The sequence below is a fragment of the Salmo trutta genome, chromosome 33, assembly GCF_901001165.1.
Source record: "Salmo trutta chromosome 33, fSalTru1.1, whole genome shotgun sequence".
NCBI classification, from domain to species: domain Eukaryota; kingdom Metazoa; phylum Chordata; class Actinopteri; order Salmoniformes; family Salmonidae; genus Salmo; species Salmo trutta.
In genome coordinates, this window is record NC_042989.1 from 33291648 (window position 1) to 33313303 (window position 21656).

At 43.0% G+C, this 21656-nt stretch overlaps 3 protein-coding genes across 3 annotated transcripts; 2 read left to right on the plus strand and 1 right to left on the minus strand.

Annotated features, from left to right (window-relative positions):
* Positions 1-348: 348 nt before the first annotated feature.
* Positions 349-1613, minus strand: dynlt1a (dynein light chain Tctex-type 1a). The gene is made up of 5 exons (XM_029730680.1): positions 1529-1613; positions 1198-1239; positions 967-1090; positions 773-850; positions 349-643 (listed from the first exon to the last, which is right to left on the minus strand). Exons 1-5 carry the CDS (start codon positions 1553-1555, stop codon positions 573-575), a joined length of 342 nt encoding a protein of 113 aa, XP_029586540.1. The 5' UTR covers positions 1556-1613; the 3' UTR covers positions 349-572.
* A 4999-nt stretch (positions 1614-6612) lies between these two features.
* zmpste24 (zinc metallopeptidase, STE24 homolog) lies at positions 6613-12075 on the plus strand. The gene is made up of 10 exons (XM_029730681.1): positions 6613-7041; positions 7907-8053; positions 8212-8298; positions 8386-8502; positions 8639-8791; positions 8945-9086; positions 9325-9482; positions 9841-9945; positions 10065-10208; positions 11022-12075. The coding sequence occupies exons 1-10, from the start codon at positions 6937-6939 to the stop codon at positions 11244-11246; spliced, it is 1383 nt and encodes a 460-aa protein (XP_029586541.1). The 5' UTR covers positions 6613-6936; the 3' UTR covers positions 11247-12075.
* Positions 12076-17753: 5678 nt separating this feature from the next.
* Positions 17754-19674, plus strand: atp5if1b (ATP synthase inhibitory factor subunit 1b). Its single transcript, XM_029730682.1, has 3 exons — positions 17754-17906; positions 19115-19227; positions 19390-19674. The coding sequence occupies exons 1-3, from the start codon at positions 17838-17840 to the stop codon at positions 19529-19531; spliced, it is 324 nt and encodes a 107-aa protein (XP_029586542.1). The 5' UTR covers positions 17754-17837; the 3' UTR covers positions 19532-19674.
* The last annotated feature ends 1982 nt before the right edge of the window (positions 19675-21656 follow it).

The window sequence follows — 21656 nt, forward strand, 5'->3', positions numbered from 1 at the left end:
ATTGTAAATAAGAATTTGTTCTTAAGTGACTTGCCAAGTTAAATAAACTATTTAAAATATGTTTTCAGATGCACAAACACTGGTTAGTGTGGTAGGAACAGGACCAAAACAAGGGAGAAGTTGAGCCTTGCACTTCAATGCTCTTAGTTGATGTGTAAATTGACCCACTATGCTGTTTATTTTCTGCATATACATCATATCGCTGAGACTACCTTTTAAGGTATATTTATAAAAAAGGCATATAAGTGGTATTGAACTGTTCATTATTCAATGGTTTTAAATCTGAAATGATCAGTTTGCAATAATGTGCAATCATCATTTGGGAAGAAAGGAAAAAAATGATAATTTCAATGTCTTTTTAACTGTTTATTGCAGATTTATGAACTTAGCTAAACTGCTAAACCTCTTAATATGATAAGGAATAAGACGGGTGTATTCAATGATTGACCAGTTGTATTCAAAACCAAGGGCTACATTTATTAGTTGATTATACTGAAAATCAAAAGACTGGTTTCACTGGGGTTGGGAAAATGTCTGATTACAAAACAGGGGAAGATAGAAGATGGTGGTTGTCAGACAGCCAACCCAAAGACACAGACTATACAGTATGTGGTTTTGTTCTCCCATCTCACCGTACAGCTTCCTGGAAGAGAAACAAACACAGATTGTGATAGTTCCCATTCCAACATTCTACAGATGATGAAAAACCATTGTGGGCCTCTGCTGTTACTTAGCTTTGTAGACACTGTCTGCAAAACATTATGTTGCTTACTGTCCATAGTGTTGTCCCAGAAGCAAGAGCTGGCAGTGTGCAGGCCTGCTCCATTTTTCTGCAGTATGATGCAAGTCACTAATGATGAACACAGTAAAGATGCGTAAATCATTAACTGATTTTGTTGGGTCCTTTCATTGCCATACTTTTACATTTTACAAATGTACTGTACACAACATAACAAGAAGGGTTACCTATGTATTTAAAGGGTTTTCCTAGTTTGGACAGTTGATTCAGACTTGTTTCCACCACACTGGATGTCCATTGGTTTATTCGATTTTGTTGATAGGCACTGCTTCCAATAGTTGTCTCCACAGTCTAAGTATTTATTTCAGTTAACACCGACATGTCAATCACCACTTGTTTAGGAAATTGCAAATACATTTTATGATTGTAGTAATATCACCAATTGCGCAAATACTTACATCTTTTATGATTGTAGTTATATCATCAACGACAAATGCAGTCTGAAAAGGGAGCGAAAATATAAATTTTTCTAGCTAGGAAAGTAACATTTGCAGTATGACATTTGGTGTTTTTGTCTCTTGTTTTATTTCCCACATACAGTATATAGCCACCTGATTTTAGAGGTCAGTTTATCTGGCCCGCTCAAATAATAGACATAACGTCACAGCAACATAATGTTGTCAATGTGATACAATGCAACAATATACCGATGCATGAACCATGCAGCCCGGAAAGACCTCAAATGTTTCCCCAAGATAATTTGATGTAGCGTTTTTTCTTTAAACCTACCTCTTCAGATAATTGAAATTCGTCCATGGTCCTGTGGCGTACGACAGTTTTAGATGGTTGCTATAGGGACCTCCAAACAAATATGTCAACGTCAAATCACGGGGACCTGAATCTGTGCAACATAAATTCTGAGATTATTTGGTTTCAAGTTTAGGCTATTTCCGACTATAGTGTAAATTTTATTTTATTTTCAATACCGTTTTATGTCTATGCCATATCCCGAATATTCAGAAAAAGGGGACGTTTTAAGATGTCAGATATTTTAATTTATTTCTGGATAACATAGGCCTTAAGCACAAATGTGTGGACATGATGTAATGAAAAACATTAAATGGAAATAATGGATGGAATGTTGTGGAGAAAGACTAGGCCCTGTCATAATTATCTGCAGCGTTTGTGAAGTCATGCGTATAGAATTACTAGAACCTCATTTTAGATGCTGGAATGTCGACCAATTTGTGGGAAATAAAATTGCTCCACAACACGTTTTATCAGTGTATTTCATCCATCTAGCCAGTTAAAATGTCAAAACGTTGATTGAAATGGATTGGATTGAAGGAGTTGAATCCCAATCATCTGAGTGGTCAAGGATGCGTTGTGCATTAACGACAGGCTTCACTGGTAGCAACAGAGTCAGACATGCAACTTTCAATATGGTTGTCTCGTCGCCGCAGACTGTCTTTGAAGGATGGAAATGCTTCACAGCTTTATTTGTGGCTGCTCTCTCCTACCTGTGTTATATCTATTGGGACAGAATAGAACTTGCTTCACAGGTAAGTGTGGTCCTAACTCCTGTCTCATCCATCATCATCACCCACAGCACAGAAGACAATTCAATGTCTATTCATCGGTTGGTTCAACGGAATTTCCTTGAAATGACGTATAAACAACGTTGATTCAACCGGTGTGTGCCCAGTGGGCATCACCACCACCATCGGAGTGGCAGTTGACTACTTCAAGCAGCTTGATGCTATGTTTAATCAAAATGCATTACCATTAGGGAATGATTTAGCAGTCAAATGATCATGAAAGGAGGCCACAAACTCATTTTCTGTAACCAAATATTTGATTCAGCCACTCATAATCCCATGTTCATGTTTTGTCCATTAATAGTTATGTGTTAATTTAAAATGTAGTAATTATCCTTTTATAGGCTATTGATGTATTACATTCTCAACGTTTTCATTAAGGCTGCCTGGACTTGGGTGACCAAATGTCCAGCTAGCTGGAAGAACTCAGGGGAGAAGGTGGTGCAGCGAAGGTCCAGAAAAAGGCAGCAAAGCCCCCCGCTGATCAAAGTCAAGCGGCTTGAATTGAAAGTGACTGCTATGAAGAGAACCTTGATGAACCATGGTTCACATCAAACCTCCCCATCTTGTTCCTCCCCACACTGCTCTCAAAACATTCTCCAGACCAAGGGCTCTGTACACACCAACAGCTCTTCAGACTGGGAGAGTGCTGCATAGGTCATAAAGACAACATGGACTCCCCTCCAAAGGAGACATTTAAATGGTTATTTCATTGACCCTGCAATTTAGACTGTGCAGGACACCTATGTGTATACAGCATTTCATTGGCATGAGAAAACACTTGTTTTCTAAATATATTTTCTTTCAATAATATCTCTGCTGTCTCTTTCATTCTTGTACTAACAAAATGATAGGCACCACTTAAAAGGGCTAAGTAATCGGTCATACAGCCATACTACAACAAATAAATCTCTAATTGCTTGAAATCAATGCCTTCCCACAGGAGAATATTACTGATTATCTGTAATGTTCATAGCATGGAATAAATCCAAAATAGGTTTACCTACTCAGTTGACTTTGTTTACACATTTTATTTTTATTTTAACCTTTATTTAACTAGGCAAGTCAGTTAAGAACAAATTCTTATTTTCAATGACAGCAGTGGGTTAACTGCCTTGTTCAGGGGCAGAACGACAGATTTGTACCTTGTCAGCTCAGGGATTTGATCTTGCAACCTTTCGATTACTAGTCCAACGCTCTAACCACTAGGCTACGCTGCTCCGATGTTTATCAAGCTCATAATCATGTTACTTTCCAAATTACTTTGTTTTCAGTCATTTTACATTCATGGTATTATTATATATATATATTTATATAAATGTATTTATTAGCATGTGTAAAGTAAGAAGATACAATTTCATCACAACGCCATTAGTTGCTTTCATAATACACTTTTGCCCCCCTCCCCATGAGTTGTATATACACATGTACAGTACCAAAAAAGGTACAGCAATGAATACAGGGAAAAAATCTGACCTACATATAAACATGTCACTCATTATTATGAGGACTGTTTCGCTAGCACAGACTGGAATATATTCCGGGATTCATCCAATGGCATTGAGGGGTTTACCACATCAGTCACCTGCTTCATTAATAAGTGCATCGACAATGTCGTCCCCACATTGACTGTACGTACATATCCCAACAGGAAGCCATGGATTACAGGCAACATCCGCACTGAGCTAAAGGCTAGAGGTGCTGCTTTCAAGGAGTGGGACACAAATCCGGACTCATCAGAAATCCAGCTATGCCCACCGACGAACCATCAAACAGGCAAGCGTCAATACAAGACTAAGATCGAATCCTTCAACACTGGCTATGGCTCTGCTCGGATGTGGTAGGGCTTGCAAACTATCACAGATCACAAAGGGAAACCCAGCCGCGAGCTGCCCAGTGATGTGAGTCTGCCAGACCAGCTAAATGTCTTCTATGCTCACTTTGAGGCAACCAACCCTGAACCATGCATGAGAGCACCAGCTGTTCCGGATGACTGTCTGATCACGGTCTCTGTAGCCGATGTGAGTAAGACCTTTAACCATGTTAACATTCATAAGGCTGCAGGGCCTGACGGATTACCAGGACACATACTCAGAGCATGCGCTGACCAGCTGGGACATTCACTACATCTCAGTATTTATTATTTTTGTATTTTATCCCCTTTTTCCCCCCAATTTCGATCTTGTCTCATTCCTGCAACTCCCCAACAGGCTTGGGAGGCGAAGGTCAAGTCATGTGTCCTCTGAAACATGACCCGCCAAACCGCGCTTCTTAACACCCGCCCGCTAAACCCGGAAGCCAGCTGCACCAATGTGTCGGAGGAAAGACTGTTCAACTGACGACCGAGGTCAGCCTGCAGGCGCCCAGCGCACCACAAGGAATCACTAGAGCTTGATGAGCCAAGTAAAACACCATCCCCTAACCGGGACGATGCTGGGCCAATTATGCGCCGCCCTATGGGACTCCCGATCATGGCCGGTTGTGATATAGCCCGGGATCGAACCCGTAGTGATGCGATGCAGTGCCTTAGACCGCTGCGCCACTTGGGAGGCCCTGCACTGACATTTTCAACAACTCCCTGACCCTGTTTCAAGCAGACTACCATAGTCCCTGTGCCCAAGAATGCCAAGGTAAGCTGTCTAATTGACTACCGCCCCTTAGCACTTACATCTGTAGCCTTGAAATGATTTCAAAGGCTGGTCATGGCTCACATCAACACCATCATCTCAGAAACCCTGCACCCACTCCAATTCGCATACCGCCCCAACAGATCCACAGATGACGCAGTCTCTATTGCATTCCACACTGCCCTTTCACACCTGGACAAAAGGAACACCTACATGAGAATACTGTTCATTGACTATAGCTCAGCGTTCAACACCATAGTACCCTCCAAGCTCATCACTAAGCTAAGGACCGTGGGACTGAACATCTCCCTCTGCAACTGGATCCTGGACTTCTGGAAGGGCCTCCCCCAGGTGGTAAGGGTAGGCAACAACACATCCGCCACGCTGACCCTCAACATGGGGGCCCGTCAGGGGTGCGTGCTTAATCCCCTCCTGTTCTCTCTGTTCACCTACGACTTGCGTGGCCATGCACAACACCAACACCATCATTAAGTTTGCAGACGACACTATAATGGTAAGCCTGATCAACGACAACGCCGATAGGGAGGAGGTCAGAGGTCTAGCAATGTGGTGCCAGGACAACAACCTCTCTCTCAACGTGAGCAAGACAAAGGAGCTGATCATGGACTACAGGAAAGGAGGGCCGAGCATGCCACCATTCACATCTACGGGGCTGTAGTGGAGCGGGTCGAGAGCTTCAAGTTCCTTGGTGTCAACATCACTAAGGACTTATCATGGTCCAAACACACCAAGACAGTCATGAAGAGGGCATGGCAATGCCTATTCCTCCTCAGGAGGCTGAAAAGATTTGTCATGGGACTTCAGATCCTCAAAAAGTTATACAGCTGTAACAATGAGAGCATCCTGAGTGGTTGCATCACCGCTTGGTATGGTAACTACTTGGCATCCGACCGCAAGGCGCTACAGAGGATAGTGAGTACGGCCCATTACATCACTGTGGCCGATCTTCCTGCCATCCAGTACCTCTATACCAGGTGGTGTCAGAGGAAGGCCCTAAAAATTATCAAAGACTCCAGCCACCCAAATCATAGACTGTTCTCTCTGCTACCGCACAGCAAGCAGTACACGAGTGCCAAGTCTGGAACCAAAAGGCTTCAGCTTCTACACCCAAGCCAAAAGAATGCTGAACAGTTAATCAAATTACTATTTGCATTGACCCCCTTATTTTATTCTAATTTATTCTTATTTCTTGCACTGACTCTCTTGCACAGGCTCGATGTATAGTCACTGGACTCTAACCACACACTCACACATACTACACTGACACTCCCACACACACACACACAAAACACACACACACACATGCATTTTGAGGAGTATTTATGTCTGTAATAAAGCCCTTTAGTGGGGAAAAACTAATTATGTTTGCCTGGGCCTGGCCCCCCAGTGGTTGGGCCTGGCTGCCAAGTGGGTGGGCATATGCCCTCCCAGGCCCACCCATGGCTGCACCCCTGCCCAGTCATGTGAAATCCATAGGTTAGGGCCTATGTCTGATTTCCTTACATGAACTGTAACTCAGTAAAATATTTTAAATGGTTGCTTTTATATTTTTGTTCAGTATATTTTGAGAGATAATATAGTGAGCATGGAACCTTAGTTATTTAGACGACTGGTTTAGTTTCACTGGGAACAAAATTAACTGCTGCACTGACATTTAGCATGGCAACCTCTATTGGATGCCAACCGCCGTTAAACCTTATCGAAGAAGAACATTTAGCATGAATGGGAACTGGATGCGAATGAGCTTGCTATCATTTTGAGTGGACTGGATGCTAGTCAATTTAAACTGGGGATATAAACCATACTAAGTTATTTAAATATAAACAGTCTTATCTTCTGAATAAAGACTGGAAGGCGTGTGAACAACGGGTTCAACCAGTGAGTCCAACTAGCAACACATGCAGGCGAGCTAGCTTGCTAACTTTAAATAGAGACCAAGGCCAGAATAAAGATGGAAACGATACTTAACCTACCAATCGAAAATAAAATATTTTATGCTGTTCTGGTGTTCTCATGGACGGTGTATCTATGGGAGGCCTACCTTGCCTACAGACAGGTAATTGTTGAACTTTACTTTGTTTCTTAACGGTGTCTTTGTCAATAACAAGGCTTTCTTTACTGCATTTCACTGCTGGCTAGCTGGCCGCATGCTGACTGTTGTCATTGTTGTTTGTCTACAATATTTTACCAAGAACAAAGCTGTTTTCGGGAGTGACGTCTTCTTTATACTGGGCAATTCAATGGTAACAGACTTATGCTCTAAAATGTATTCTAAACTGGGCTTCTGAGTGGCGCAGCGGTCTAACGCACTGCATCTCAGTGCTTGAGTCGTCACTACAGACACCCTGGTTCGAATCCAGGCTGTATCACAGCCGGCCGTGGTTGGGAGTCCCATTCGGTCGGCACACAATTGGCCCAGCGTCATCCGGGTTTGACAGGTGTAGCCCGTCATAAGAAATAACTGACTTGCCTAGTTAAATAAAAATCATTGATTTAAAAGGTTAACAAACCATATAACTCTATCCACAAGAACTATTTTTAACAATTTCCACTTTTTTTTTTTTTTACAGAAATACGTTTACAGAAAGAACTTTGCACATATAAAGTTTGGTAACAGAATAACACTGAGGGAGATGTTACCTTAATTCTGATACCAAACTTTGCATCTGCAGTTTTTCCAGTAAATATTTTTATTTTATATACTGTGTGAATTGTTTAAAGTTCTCATTGTGCGTAGAGTTATATGGTTTGTTAAACTTTGAAATCAATGGTTTTTGTTTGGCGTAATTCCACTAACATGGAATTGCCCAACTGCAACTCGAGGCCCCACTAATCATTCTGTAACATGGACATTTATTTTTTTGATTAGCTATGTTGAATAGAAAAAACCATTATGTTTAAGTGTCTCTTCTAACACCCAGCGGAGAATATACAGGTTGACCATGCACGTACCACACGAGTTGGGAAAGATCATGGACACGGATACCTTTGAGAAGTCACGCCTTTATCAACTAGACAAGAGCAACTTCAGTTTCTGGTCTGGACTGTATTCAGAAACAGAGGGGACGGTGGGTACAACTAAAATATCCATTGATTTGTTAGGACCTACTTTGTTATATTATAACCTAGTTGTCTACCTCAATTTATCTGCTGACAGAGAGTACCACCTCCACACAGAGGGAATTTCATTTTTTGCCCGATATAACACTGCTGTGTTCTCTCATAGCTGATCCTGCTATTTGGCGGAATCCCTTTTGTTTGGAAAGTTGCTGGGACAGTGACTGCTCGTTTTGGATTGGGTCCAGAGTATGAGGTGTGTGCATGGTCCACAGTTAAAATTGGTAGTCCAGTATTACAAATGTTTTGGCAAATCATTCCATGGCTCTGTCTTTTCTTTTAGATTTTCCAGTCTCTTTCGTTTCTGATACTAGCAACCCTGTTCAGTGCATTCACTGGCCTTCCCTGGAGTATCTACAACACCTTTGTTATTGAGGAGAAGCATGGCTTCAATCAGCAGGTAGACTGTCAACTCTCTGAGGACATTCTTATTATACAGACAGTTTCCTAGATTGAATCAATTACTTTTTTCCACTGGCATGGTTTCTAACACCCAGTTTATTTGTTTTTGTTGTCGTCTATGGTCCTCCTTCCAGACGCTGGGGTTCTTCCTAAAGGATGCTGTAAAGAAGTTTATTGTGACCCAGTGTATCTTGTTGCCTGTGACCTCACTGCTCCTCTACATCATCAAGATTGGTGGAGACTTCTTCTTCATCTACGCCTGGCTCTTCACACTGGGTGTCTCACTTGTCAGTCCTTTCACCTCATAACTGGCTGGATGGGAATATTCAAACAACAGTTGTTTAGGCTCTGGGGAGGAATTAATGGAGCTAAACTAATATCCAATACATCCTAATAGATTACAAATGTATTTCTTTCTGGTTGTTCCTTCTCTCTCTTAGGTTCTGGTGACCATCTATGCGGACTACATTGCGCCCCTATTTGACAAGTTCACCCCTTTGCCAGAGGGTGAGCTGAAGGAAGAGATTGAAAGCATGTCGAAGTCTATCAGTTTCCCTCTCACTAAGGTCTATGTTGTAGAAGGTAATAACTTGTTTTGTCCCAAAGATGTAACACCTTAGACTGTATCTATAATTGTTTAACATCAGAGGAGAGCAAGGCATAATGGGCGCTACTCTGCAGCTTGACCCTGTGTTCGTCTTAACTGTGTGTGGTGACGTGTAGGGGTTGAAAACATAGCAGAAACACCTTTCCGATGTTCGCTGTTACTTATGGACTATAAAGTTGTATTGTAATGATCCATTTTGACCTACTCTTTCAGGTTCCAAGCGTTCCTCTCACAGTAACGCTTACTTCTATGGGTTCTTCAAGAACAAGCGCATAGTGTTGTTCGACACCCTGCTGGAGGACTACTCTCCCCTCAACAAGGACGGAGAGCCAGAGACTGACACACCAACCGAGGACAAATCCAAGCTCAAGGTCAGACTTACTCCGTTACGCAGTGAACTGGGTGTCAGAATGTTATAAATATAAAATATTGAAAAAAGGTTTAGGAAGGTAACTTGATTCCATTCAATAATATTTATTGCTGAAGAAAGCTTCTTCTTCAAAGGTCTCCAGTATTACTGAGCACCACTTCAGCCATACATACCATTTCTGTAGTCTTGGTTAGAGCACCACCAGCACATTACAACTTTTCATGTTATAAATCTAATTTGTCGTGGTGGTCCTATCATAGAAACATAACATGGTGTACTAGAAGTTGTAGTCAATATTTAATGCATAATTCTTTTAAAAATCAAACCAGTTATGTTCTAACTCTATTTTCTTTTTCCAGAACAAGAAGCAAGGCTGCAACAATCCAGAGGTCTTGGCGGTGTTGGGCCACGAGCTGGGCCATTGGAAGTTGGGCCACACTGTAAAAAACATAGTAATCAGTCAGGTTTGTTTGGGAATTCCCTTGATATGCATCTGCACATCACCTCTATACCAATAGGCCACTTTCATGTTGATGCAGAAATGTTATCGATACAATTTTCCCCCCTGCCTCTGTCCTTGCAGATGAACTCCTTCCTGTGCTTCTTCCTCTTTGCTGTGCTAATTGGACGGAAGGAGCTGTTCGTGGCCTTTGGTTTCTATAACAGCCAGCCGACTTTGATTGGGTTGATGATCATATTCCAGTTCATCTTCTCCCCATACAATGAGGTGAGTGACTCTGTCTCCTAAACAATGCATTTACACTTGAGTGGACAAAACATTAAGACCATCTTCCTAATACTCAGTTGCATCCCCCTTCTGTCTTCAGAACAGACTCAAATCGTTAGGGCATGGACTCTACAAGGTGTCGAAAGCGTTCCACAGGAATGCTGGCCCATGATGACTCCAATGCTTGCCACAGCTGTCAAGTTGGCTGAATGTCCTTTGGGTGGTAGATCATTGATACACACAGGAAATTGTTGAGCGTGAAAAACCCACCAGCGTTGCAGTTCTTGACTCATACCGGTGCATCTGGCACCTACTACCGTACCCCTTTCAAAGGCATTTAAGTATTTTGTCTTGCCCATACACCCTCTGAATGTCACAAAGACACAATCCATGTCTTAAGGCTTAAAAAGTATTATTTAACCTGTCTCCTCCCCTTCATCTACACTGATTTTGATATGGATTTAACAAGTGACATTAATAAGGGATCATTGCTTTCACCTGGCCAGTCTGTCATGGCAAGAGCAGGTGTTCTTAATATTTTGTACACTCTGTCTATCTGACCTCTTAATACACTTCTATCTGTTGGCCCTGCAAGTGCTGTGGTAGCTATTCTCATTAAGTCCAGTGTTTGTTTGGCAAAAATACGTTGAGCATACTAGTAGTAAATATTGGCCAAAGAAATATACATCTAAAGCTACAATATATTTCTTAAGTCCGCTTAAACAGAAAGTGTTTTTGAGTTGGCGATGAGCAGATGAGTACCTGCTACAGGCCACTGAGGAAAACTGATATTTCTCCCATTCTTACCTCCAGGTCCTGTCATTCTGTCTGACTGTCCTGAGCCGCAGGTTTGAGTTCCAGGCGGACTCCTTTGCGCGGGGCATGGGTCGAGCCTCAGAGCTCTACTCTGCACTCATCAAGCTCAACAAAGACAACCTGGGCTTCCCTGTGGCTGACTGGCTCTTTTCCATGTGGCACTACTCCCACCCTCCCCTCCTGGAGCGCCTAAGGGCCCTGGGAAGCACCAAGCAGGACTGACAAGTCCCAAAAGGAGAGCCACGCCCGCTGCCTCTCCCCAAGGGTTTCCGCAGGCCTCTTCTGGCACTCTGATGTAGTCTCCCTTATTTCTCCTCTGTTTCCCTATTTTTGTTCTCCTTTATCCTTGCCATTATGTTCCTTTTTTGGTAATTTTTTTTTCTCCCAGTTTCAAACTTGCACAATACCAAAAGTTTTCAGAAATCTAGTGTGAGACAAGAAGATCTATCGGCTATGCTTATTCTAGGTGTAATGGAGTTAAGAATGTACCATAAGCTCATGCCACAGCTAGCTTGACATGTCGCCGATGGAGCTATCGATTTATACATTTTCCCGATAGTCAAACGGTTTGTAAGTTGTCAAGGAGTGCGGTCACGTGTGCTAGCCAGTCATAGGTCCTGAGTTCGAGCTCTGCGAGACGAATCGGGAGGAACCTGTACTCACTAAGCAAGCAGCGTGACGTCCGTAACATAGGGAAACATGAACATGCAATACAATTGTGGGCATAAATAATTACCCAAACATTTTTAGTTTAAGCACTTCCAGCTAGTACAGGTCACATTGATCAAGGATTTCTCATATTTCAGCAAGGTTTATATTTTTTTACTGAAGTTTTATTTGAATTTCATTTACTCCCCTGAGAATTTGTCATTCCAAATGTTTTCTCATAAAACCTTGATGTACAGTAGTGGAACTATCCCTGGCCAGCAGGGGTGGAACTATCCCTGGCCAGCAGGGGTGGAACTATCCCTGGCCAGCAGGGGTGGAACTATCCCTGGCCAGCAGGGGTGGAACTATCCCTGGCCAGCAGGGGTGGAACTATCCCTGGCCAGCAGGGGTGGAACTATCCCTGGCCAGCAGGGGTGGAACTATCCCTGGCCAGCAGGGGTGGAACTATCCCTGGCCAGCAGGGGTGGAACTCTTCTAGGCCAGCAGGGGTGGAACTCTTCTAGGCCAGCAGGGGTGGAACTCTTCTAGGCCAGCAGGGGTGGAACTATCCCTGGCCAGTAGGGGTGGAACTATCCCTGGCCAGTAGGGGTGGAACTATCCCTGGCCAGTAGGGGTGGAACTATCCCTGGCCAGTAGGGAGGGAACTATCCCTGGCCAGTAGGGGTGGAACTATCCCTATCCAATCCATTTTGGGGGGTGTTTGAGAAAAAAATATCAAGAGTGACAATAGGATGTACAGCGAATGGGCCATCAATTTATTATTAATAGTATATCCTGCTTGTTGATTGGCTCCATCTACAACTGTTTATTATGAGACGTGTGTGTGTGTGTGTGTGTGTGAACACTAGATCTTCAAAAGATACACACCTTTTCAGATTTAGTCAAGACTATGCTTGAGATGGATCATTGTTGAAGTTATACAGGTAACTGCCAAAGTAATGAAACACTTGAGGAAATTAGGGATACAAAGTATATTGAAAGCAGGTGCTTCCTCACAGGTGTGGTTCCTGAGTTAATTAAGCAATTAACATCCCATTGTGCTTAGGGTCATGTATAAAAATGCTGGGCAGGCCATTATTTTGGCTACCATGACTATGCCCCCATAGGATGACGATGCCCAATCCACAGGGCATGAGTGGTCAAATTACATTTTATTTGTCACATGCCGAATACAACAGGTGTAGGCCTTACCATGAAATGCTGATTTACAAGCCCTTAACCAACAATGCAGAGTAAGAGGGGGGACAATGCAAATAGTCTGGGTAGCCATTTGATTAGATGTTCAGGAGTCTCATGGCTTGGGGGTAGAAGCTGTTTAGAAGCCTCTTGGTCCTAGACTTGGCGCTCCGTTACCGCTTGCCGTGCGGTAGCAGAGAGAACATTCTATGACTAGGGTACTGGAGTCTTTGACAATTTTTAGGGCCTTCCTCTGACACCGCCTGGTATAGAGGTCCTGGATGGCAGGAAGCTTGGCCGTTCGCACTACCCTCTGTAGTGCCTTGCGGTCGGAGGCCGAGCGGTTACCATACCAGGCAGTGATGCAACCAGTCAGAATGCTCTCGATGGTGCAGCTGTAGAACCTTTTGAGGATATTAGGACCCATGCCAAATCTTTTCAGTCTCCTGAGGGGGAATAGGTTTTGTTGTGCCCTCTTCACGACTGTCTTGGTGTGCTTGGACCATGTTTGATGTAATATGTAAACTCAGCAAAAAAAGAAACGTCCTCTCACTGTCAACTGTGTTTATTTTCAGCAAACTTAACATGCGTAAATATTTGTATGAACATAACAAGATTTACCAACTGAGACATAAACTGAACAAGTTCCACAGACATGTGACTAACAGAAATGGAATAATGTGTCCCTGAACAAAGGGGGGTCAAAATCAAAGGGAACAGTATCTGGTGTGGCCACCAGTTGCATAAAGTACTGCAGTGCATCTCCTCCTCATGGACTGCACCAGATTTGCCAGTTCTTGCTGTGAGATGTTACCCCACTCTTCCACCAAGGCACCTGCAAGTTCCTGGACATTTCTGGGGGGAATGGCCCTAGCCCTCACCCTCCGATCCAACAGGTCCCAGACGTGCTCAATGGGATTGAGATCCGGGCTCTTCGCTGGCCATGGCAGAACACTGACATTCCTGTCTTGCAGGAAATCACGCATAGAACGAGCAGTATGGCTGGTGGCATTGTCATGCTGGAGGGTCATGTCAGGATGAGCCTGCAGGAAGGGTACTACATGAGGGAGGAGGATGTCTTCCCTGTAACGCACAGCATTGAGATTGCCTGCAAAGACAAGCTCAGTCTTATGATGCTGTGACACACCGCCCCAGACCATTACAGACCCTCCACCTCCAAATCGATTCCGCTCCAGGGTATAGGCCTCGGTGTAACGCTCATTCCTTCGGCGATAAATGCGAATCCGACCATCACCCCTGGTGAGACAAAACCGCGACTCGTCAGTGAAGAGCATTTTTTGCCAGTCCTGTCTGGTCCAGCGACGGTGGGTTTGTGCCCATAGGCTACGTTGTTGCCGGTGATGTCTGGTGAGGATCTGCCTTACAACAGGCCTACAAGCCCTCAGTCCAGCCTCTCTCAGCCTATTGCGGACAGTCAGAGCACTGATGGAGGGATTGTGCGTTCCTGGTGTAACTCAGGCAGTTGTTGTTGCCATCTTGTACCCGTCCCGCAGGTGCGACGTTCGGATGTATGGATTCTGTGCAGGTGTTGTTACAAGTGTTCTGTCACTGCGAGGACGATCAGCTGTCCGTCCTGTCTCCCTGTAGCACTGTCTTAGGCGTTTCACAGTACAGACATTGCAATTTATTGCCCTGGCCACATCTGCAGTCCTCATGCCTTCTTGCAGCATGCCTAAGGCACGTTCATGCAGATGAGCAGGGACCCTGGGCATCTTTCTTTTGTTTTTTTTCCAGAGTCAGTAGAAAGGCCTCTTTAGTGTCCTAAGTTTTCATAACTGTGACCTTAATTGCCTACCGTCTGTAAGCTGTTAGTGTCTTAACGACCGTTCAACAGGTGCATGTTCATTAATTGTTTATGGTTCATTGAACAAGCATGGGAAACAGTGTTTAAACCCTTTACAATGAAGAGCTGAAGTTATTTGGATTTTTTACGAATTATCTTTGAAAGACAGGGTCCTGAAAAGGGATTTTTTTTTTTTTTGCTGAGTTTAGGAAGGGGTAAAGTGACTGCATAGATAAACAGCGAGTAGCAGCAGCGTAAAAAAAGGGGTCAATGAAAATAGTCCGGGTAGCCTTTTGATTAACTGTTCATTAGTTTTATGGCTTGGGAGTAGAAGCCGTTAAGGAGCCTTTTGGACCTAGACTTGGCCTGATGAACATGAACTATGTAAACCATATGCCACGGCCGTCTCAGTCACCAGATCTCAACCCAATTGAGCACTTGTGGCAGATTCTGGAGCGGCCCCTGAGACAGCGTTTTCCACCACCATTAAAACACCCAAATTATGGAATTTCTTGTGGAATAATGGTATTGCGTCCCTCCAATAGAGTTCCAGATACTTGTAGAAGCTATGCCAAAGTGAATTTAAGCTGTTCTGGCAGCTCATTGTAGCCCAACACCCTATTAAGACACTTTGTTGGTATTTCCTTTATTTTGGCAGTTACTTGTATTAAGGTTTGAGTGCCCAGGGATCTGTCACTTGTGGTGATATTTTTAAGTAATATTTGGGCCAATGATGGACCAAAGGAATTTTCAATTAAGGTTACATTTCCAAGTTTTTTTTTTACAACACAATTTCTGTTTTTTTAATGCACTTTTAACGGTCTGACCATACTGTACTTTTAAATCATTGAATAGCTTAATGGCAAAGGGAGAAAAAAGTGAATGCATTTGTAATATGTGAATGTGGTTTGGACTCTACTGTTAATGTGTTATTGTTTTGTTTCTTCTCTTCTGGTTCCTGTGTGTGCGAGGTGTGATAGTGAACCCAGTTTTGACTGAAGGGGGGGGGGGCTACATCAGATGAATCAAGTGTTTGGTTTGTTATAGAAGGACATACTTTTCTTGCAGCATTGTGAATAAAGTCCCTTACAGCAGCTGTCTTTTCCAATTTGTGTCTCGACCTTTTTATGGGTAGTGAGTCACATATAGTGACAGGTGCACTACTGCACTAACTGTGATATGGCCCATTTGTATAGTCATATCGCTGCCAACCAGGTCTCAAAGCTTTTCATATTATTGTGTACGATATTATTGTGTACGTAAATTTGAGGCACTCATTTAGTTTTGAGACACTCATGTTTCGTTGGTATTTATTTGTGGATGTCCATCACCCATTTCGTATGATATGTTATGAATTACATTTCGTATTATGTTATGAATTTTCAAACTGTGTTATTTTATGAATTCTACCTAGGTGGCTAATGTTAGCTATGTTAGGGGTTAAGTTTAGGAGTTGGGGGAAGGGTTAGCTGTGATGATTTGAACTCGCAACTTTTGGTTTGCTAGACATTCACATTATACGCCCACCCCGACCAACCACCCTACTTTCGTTAGTAACCATCTATCTTGTGTAACCATGCCAAACGTAACATATCATACTAATGAGTGTCCTGGATTTACATTTACTATGTTACGTCTAGTCTGAGACCAGGCTAAGGGTACATATTTTAGCCCAATATCTTGTATAGCGTAGTAGATTATGGCTATCAAAACAATAATTATGTCTACACATAGTAAGCATAGCCTGCATAAGGGACCAATTACAGTAAATTACAGGCCACATAATCTCATTACTGACTTTAAAGTGGCAGTCAGCACCTGAAACAAAGTGTTCTTGATCCCCACATCTCTTTCGGTAAAAAGCTGAGGGATGGGGCTGGAGAAATGTAACCACTCTCAAAGGACTGGCCATACATTATATTAAATGTACAGTTTTAACCATGTTTTGAGGCTATATAGTGTTACATTTAGTTTGTTTACAAACATTGGAATAAAACAAATTTACATTTTGGGTTCTGATGCAGTACAACAGATGAACTAAGCTCATGAGGCATAAGTTAATTCTTCAAAAATCAATGTGTATATCATTAATATACTTAAGGCCAAAAATTGCTGTTGCACCTGCTGATTGCCCTTTTAACTGATCACTTGTTACAGCATAAAACAAACGTTTTGTTTTCACGCTGCCTCTAAAGTGTGATACTTGGAATATAGGCCATGGAAAATGTCAGTTACCCAAACGATTTACTACTGGGTAAAGAGTCATGCATGGCTTTCCTGCTTGTTTTCTGATGACTGAACTTGTTTAATAGTAGGCTATAAATACAAATCCTTAATTTCGAAATAGAAAATGTAATTTTGAAATGTCAAATAGTTGTGGTGTAGGCCTACTGTGTGTTTGACAACATGCATATGTGGTCATCAAAGCCATAATTTAGCAGAAGTGCTCATAGTAGACGAATGCAATCAACAAAAGGCCACTCCCGACGCCACTACGTAGTACGCAGTCCATCTATATCAAACGGTCTAGCTATAGCGGTGTCATCAGAAAGGCAAAGTGAAGGAGTTTACGCCGGCCTGAAAGTGAGGAATTTTTGTATGGAGGTCAATGAGAGTGTCGAATTTGGTCAACAAAACATGTAATTGCTCATTTTATCGAATATAAGTTTTGTAATGGTTAGGTTGTTATGAATGCACATGTAAGTAGACGCACGTGGCATTTCGGCAACTTTGACATAAAACGACTTTATAAAATGGTCCCAACTGATCTTGCGTCATTCAGCCTGCCTTCAATTTTGAGGACATGTATTTCCCTTGTAAGAGCGGTCACTCGACTATCTTGTAAATATGATAAAACATCTTTGGTATCATACTGTCCGTTATGAGACCGTACCATTACGCATAGGGGTGAACGTTTTTTCAAATATAATTGTTGTTTGAGGCAGATCACCATTTATTAAAACGTTCTTACTGGTAAAAACCCACTTACTTTTCACAGATGGTCATCTATTTCGCTGTATCTTATTGATCCTTCATAGAAAAATAAAGACTCAGTTCATTCTCATCCACAAACACCCCCATTGTATTAAATGGTTAGGCCCTGATTTGGTTTATTTTGGTAGACAAGGGCAAACGGTCTAAATTTAGTTGTTTTTTGGGACGAAATGGCAAGGTTTTTGAGAGCTGATGTTAGGAGTCTCCTCACCACACAGCTAAGGATGGCATCTGACCAGGTAAAAATGCGCCACATATGATTAGACAACCACGTCTCGCTGCTAATACAGTCCAAAGTTAAAATGAAACGAGTCGTATTCAATTGTCAAGTGATTACGCGATGGCCTTGGACACTTTGTAATGCTCTTGTTACTATGTCAGTCAGTATGTTACAATGTTTAGCTGGTATTTGGAATGTTCTGATACAAATTGTAGCAAACGACTGTACTGACGCCGTTCTATGAAGCGAAATAGCTTTGTAAGCAGGTCAATCATACACCTCGGTCTAATGTGTGTATGGAATTTGGTTGAATGCGTCCATCTATGAATGGTTATTGAAGCAATTCTCAGACGCTACAGTTGTTGCCCACAATGGTCAGAGTTTTTTTTTTAAAGGCAGTGTTTACGTTCTCTGGTCAATTATGTTGGTCTTTTCAGTCAACATTAAAGGGGGGAGTTTTTCATTGGGACATAAGAATTAGTGTATGCATGATTTGAGGCTACATAGCCTAACACGTTGCAATGCATTGACATAGATTACAGTGTTCCACGTGCAAAAACCTCCCCACTTCAATATGTGCCTTAGCTGCATGTCACGTGACACTTCATGAGGATAACCCATAGAGATGTATAGAGGACTCAACTTGGAAATAACCAGTTTTAGCATGGACATTGCCATTGATGGCTTCCACCATTTTAAAGTAGTAAATTGGGCTGGGATGTCTATGGTTTGGGAGCAGAGAGTCAATGATCAGAGCATTGTCCCCTTCAAATGGGGTGCTATGAAATTATCTCCACTATGATACCAGCATCTAGTGGCCACAACATATCAATGACAAGATTTGGTTCAGGACTCCAGCACTGCAGGTGGTGGTTAATCACTAATATTAGCTTTGCACTTTTTTCAAACAGAAAAATAATTGACTACTTTAAAATGGAGGTAGCTCATTCTCGCTGCCCATGCTGTCAGACGCCATAATGGCACAGATGCAAAGATTATACCTCTTTCCATCTCTGTGAGAACCCTTTACTTCTATATACTGTATGCTGATAACAGCCTAGCCTTTACCATTGTAAAATGACAGCTTTATGCAATGTGAAGGTCATGTTTTTTTCTTTAACAAAGGTTGTGCATAACACAATATACCAATCTCATAAATAGTTCTACTAAGGAACATCTTGTTGTTCTTATATGTTCACCTGTTGATTAATCTTCTCCATGTACCAGCTGGGTGAGTTGGGCAAAGGTGCAGGGAAAGGAGGTGGCGGCGGAGGATCTGTCAGAGAGGCAGGAGGAGCCCTCGGAAAGAAACAGGCAGCAGAGGAGGAAATGTACTTCCGGTTAGTTGGGACTTACAGTATACTGTACGACCAATAGGTGGTAGACCTATTTGTTTGCCAAAATTGACACTGTATATTTATCGAGGCTTTGTGGCAGTCTGCCTGGCCTGTATTCATACTGTGTCCTCACTGTACCTAACACTTTCCAATCTCCCTCTACAGGCGTAAAGAGCAAGAACAGTTGGCTGCACTAAAGCAGCATCACCAAGAGGAGATTGACCACCACAAGAAGGAGATTTCGAGGCTGCAGAGTGAGATTGACCGTCACAAGGGAAAAATTAGGAAACTGAAGCACGATGACTGAGACTCACTCCATTAGAATAAAGGCCAGGGATTCTCTATTGCCAAATCCTAGTCATCGCCTGCACTGTCTCTGGGCAGCTGTGTATATGTGATTGATTGTTCTGTATATGCTTGAGGTTATTAAACATTTATTTGAAATGGTTATTGTTTTGTCATGGTTATTGCTTTCAATTATTGTTTGTGCTAAAATTAAGATTTGAGATGTGGGGTGCCATTATGGAGGATGATTGTTTGCCACATTACAGAAGGATGATTACAACTAGTGTAGCTGTACTGTCTAAATGGGTTCCGGCAATATGAATGGCAAAGGGAAGACAATTTGGTGCCATGTCTTTTATTGAAACTTATCCCATGAATTGGTGTCCGTACACAACTCTCCGTTTTGCCAATGCCATAACATCCTCCATGGAAGAAACAATCATGCAACATTGCTACTTGAAGGTGATACCAGCTATTACCATCAGGCCGCAGATACAGATCCCATGTACACATCCGCCAGAGCACAGAAATCACCCCCACCCCCACCACATGAACCTTATCCACATGTTTGTAATATTGTTTGATTTTCATTGTATTGATGCTGTGCTGTTGCTATGCAAGACATTTTGTGAAAGGGACACACAATAGTCATGTTTATCTAATTGCTATAGATGTATGAAAGCCAATACATGTATGAAAACATGAAGCTGACACTTTGTGAAGGAGATCAAATTTATTTATATAGCCCTTCTTACATCAGCTGATATCTCCAAAGTACTGTACAGAAACCCTGCCTAAAACCCCAAACAGTAAGCAATGCAGGTGTAGAAGCACGGTGGCTAGGAAAAACTCCCTAGAAAGGCCAAAAACCTAGAAAGAAACCTAGAGAGGAACCAGGCTATGAGGGGTGGCCAGTCCTCTTCTGGCTGTGCCGGGTGGAGATTATAACAGCACATGGCCTAGATGTTCAAATGTTCGTAAATGACCAGCATTGTCAAATAATAATAATCATAGTAGTTGTCGAGGGTACAACAAGTCAGTAACACAAGAGTAAGTGTCAGTTGGCTTTTTCATAGCCAATCTTTGAGATCTACCGCTCCTGCTGTCTCTAGAGAGTTGAAAACAGCAGGTCTGGGACAGGTAGCACGTCCGGTGAATAGGTCAGGGTTCCAACAGGTCTGGGACAGGCAGCACGTCCGGTGAACAGGTCAGGGTTCCATAGCTGCAGGCAGAACAGTTGGAACTGGAGCAGCAGCACGGCCAATTGAACTGGGGACAGCAAGGAGTCATCAAGCCAGGTAGTCCTGAGGCATGGTCCTAGGGCTCAGGTCCTCCGAGAGAGAGAAAAAAGCGAAAGAGAGAATTAGAGCATATATAAATTCACACAGGACACCGGAAAAGACAAGAGAAATACTCCAGATGTGACAGACTGACCCTAGCCCCCCGACACATAAACTACTGCAGCATAAATACTGGAGGCTGAGACAGGAGGGGTCAGGAGACACTGTGGCCCCATCCGATGAAATCCCCGGACAGGGCCAAACAGGTAGGATATAACTCCACCCACTTTGCCAAAGCACAGCCTCCACACCACTGGAGGGATATCTCAAACCACCAACATACCATCCCGGGACAAGGCCGAGTATAGCCCACAAAGATCTCCGCCACGACACAGCCCAAGGGGGGGCGCCAACCCAGACAGGAAGACCACGTCAGTGACTCAACCCACTCAAGAGACGCACCCCTCCCAGGGACGGCATGGAAGAACACCAGTAAGCCAGTGACTCAGCCCCCGTAATAGGGGTAGAGGCAGAGAATCCCAGTGGAAAGAGGGGAAACCGGCCAGGCAGAGACAGCAAGGGCGGTTCGTTGCTCCAGCCTTTCCGTTCACCTTCACACCCCTGGGCCAGACTACACTTAATCATAGGACCTACTGAAGAGATGTGTCTTCAGTAAAGACTTAAAGGTTGAGACTGAGTCTGCGTCTCTAACATGGGTAGGCAGACTATTCCATACAAATTTAGCTCTATAGGAGAAAGCCCTGCCTCCAGCTGTTTGCTTAGAAATTCTAGGAACAATTAGGAGGCCTGCGTATTGTGACCGTAGCGTACGTGTAGGTATGTACGACAGGACCAAATCGGAAAGAT

What these genes read in the sequence shown, in the direction of transcription:
- atp5if1b (XM_029730682.1), top strand. Translation starts at nt 17,838, where the DNA reads ATGGCAAGGTTTTTGAGAGCTGATGTTAGGAGTCTCCTCACCACACAG. An exon ending in TAAGGATGGCATCTGACCAG is followed by an intron (nt 17,907 to 19,114) that starts GTAAAAATGCGC and finishes TCCATGTACCAG; the next exon opens with CTGGGTGAGTTGGGCAAAGG. An exon ending in GAGGAGGAAATGTACTTCCG is followed by an intron (nt 19,228 to 19,389) that starts GTTAGTTGGGAC and finishes CTCCCTCTACAG; the next exon opens with GCGTAAAGAGCAAGAACAGT.
- zmpste24 (XM_029730681.1), top strand. Translation starts at nt 6,937, where the DNA reads ATGGAAACGATACTTAACCTACCAATCGAAAATAAAATATTTTATGCT. An exon ending in CCTACCTTGCCTACAGACAG is followed by an intron (nt 7,042 to 7,906) that starts GTAATTGTTGAA and finishes TCTAACACCCAG; the next exon opens with CGGAGAATATACAGGTTGAC. An exon ending in TCACACTGGGTGTCTCACTT is followed by an intron (nt 8,792 to 8,944) that starts GTCAGTCCTTTC and finishes TCTCTCTCTTAG; the next exon opens with GTTCTGGTGACCATCTATGC.
- dynlt1a (XM_029730680.1), bottom strand. Translation starts at nt 1,555, where the DNA reads ATGGACGAATTTCAATTATCTGAAGAG. An exon ending in TAACTACAATCATAAAAGAT is followed by an intron (nt 1,091 to 1,197) that starts GTAAGTATTTGC and finishes ATAAATACTTAG; the next exon opens with ACTGTGGAGACAACTATTGG. An exon ending in CTGGGACAACACTATGGACA is followed by an intron (nt 644 to 772) that starts GTAAGCAACATA and finishes TTTCTCTTCCAG; the next exon opens with GAAGCTGTACGGTGAGATGG.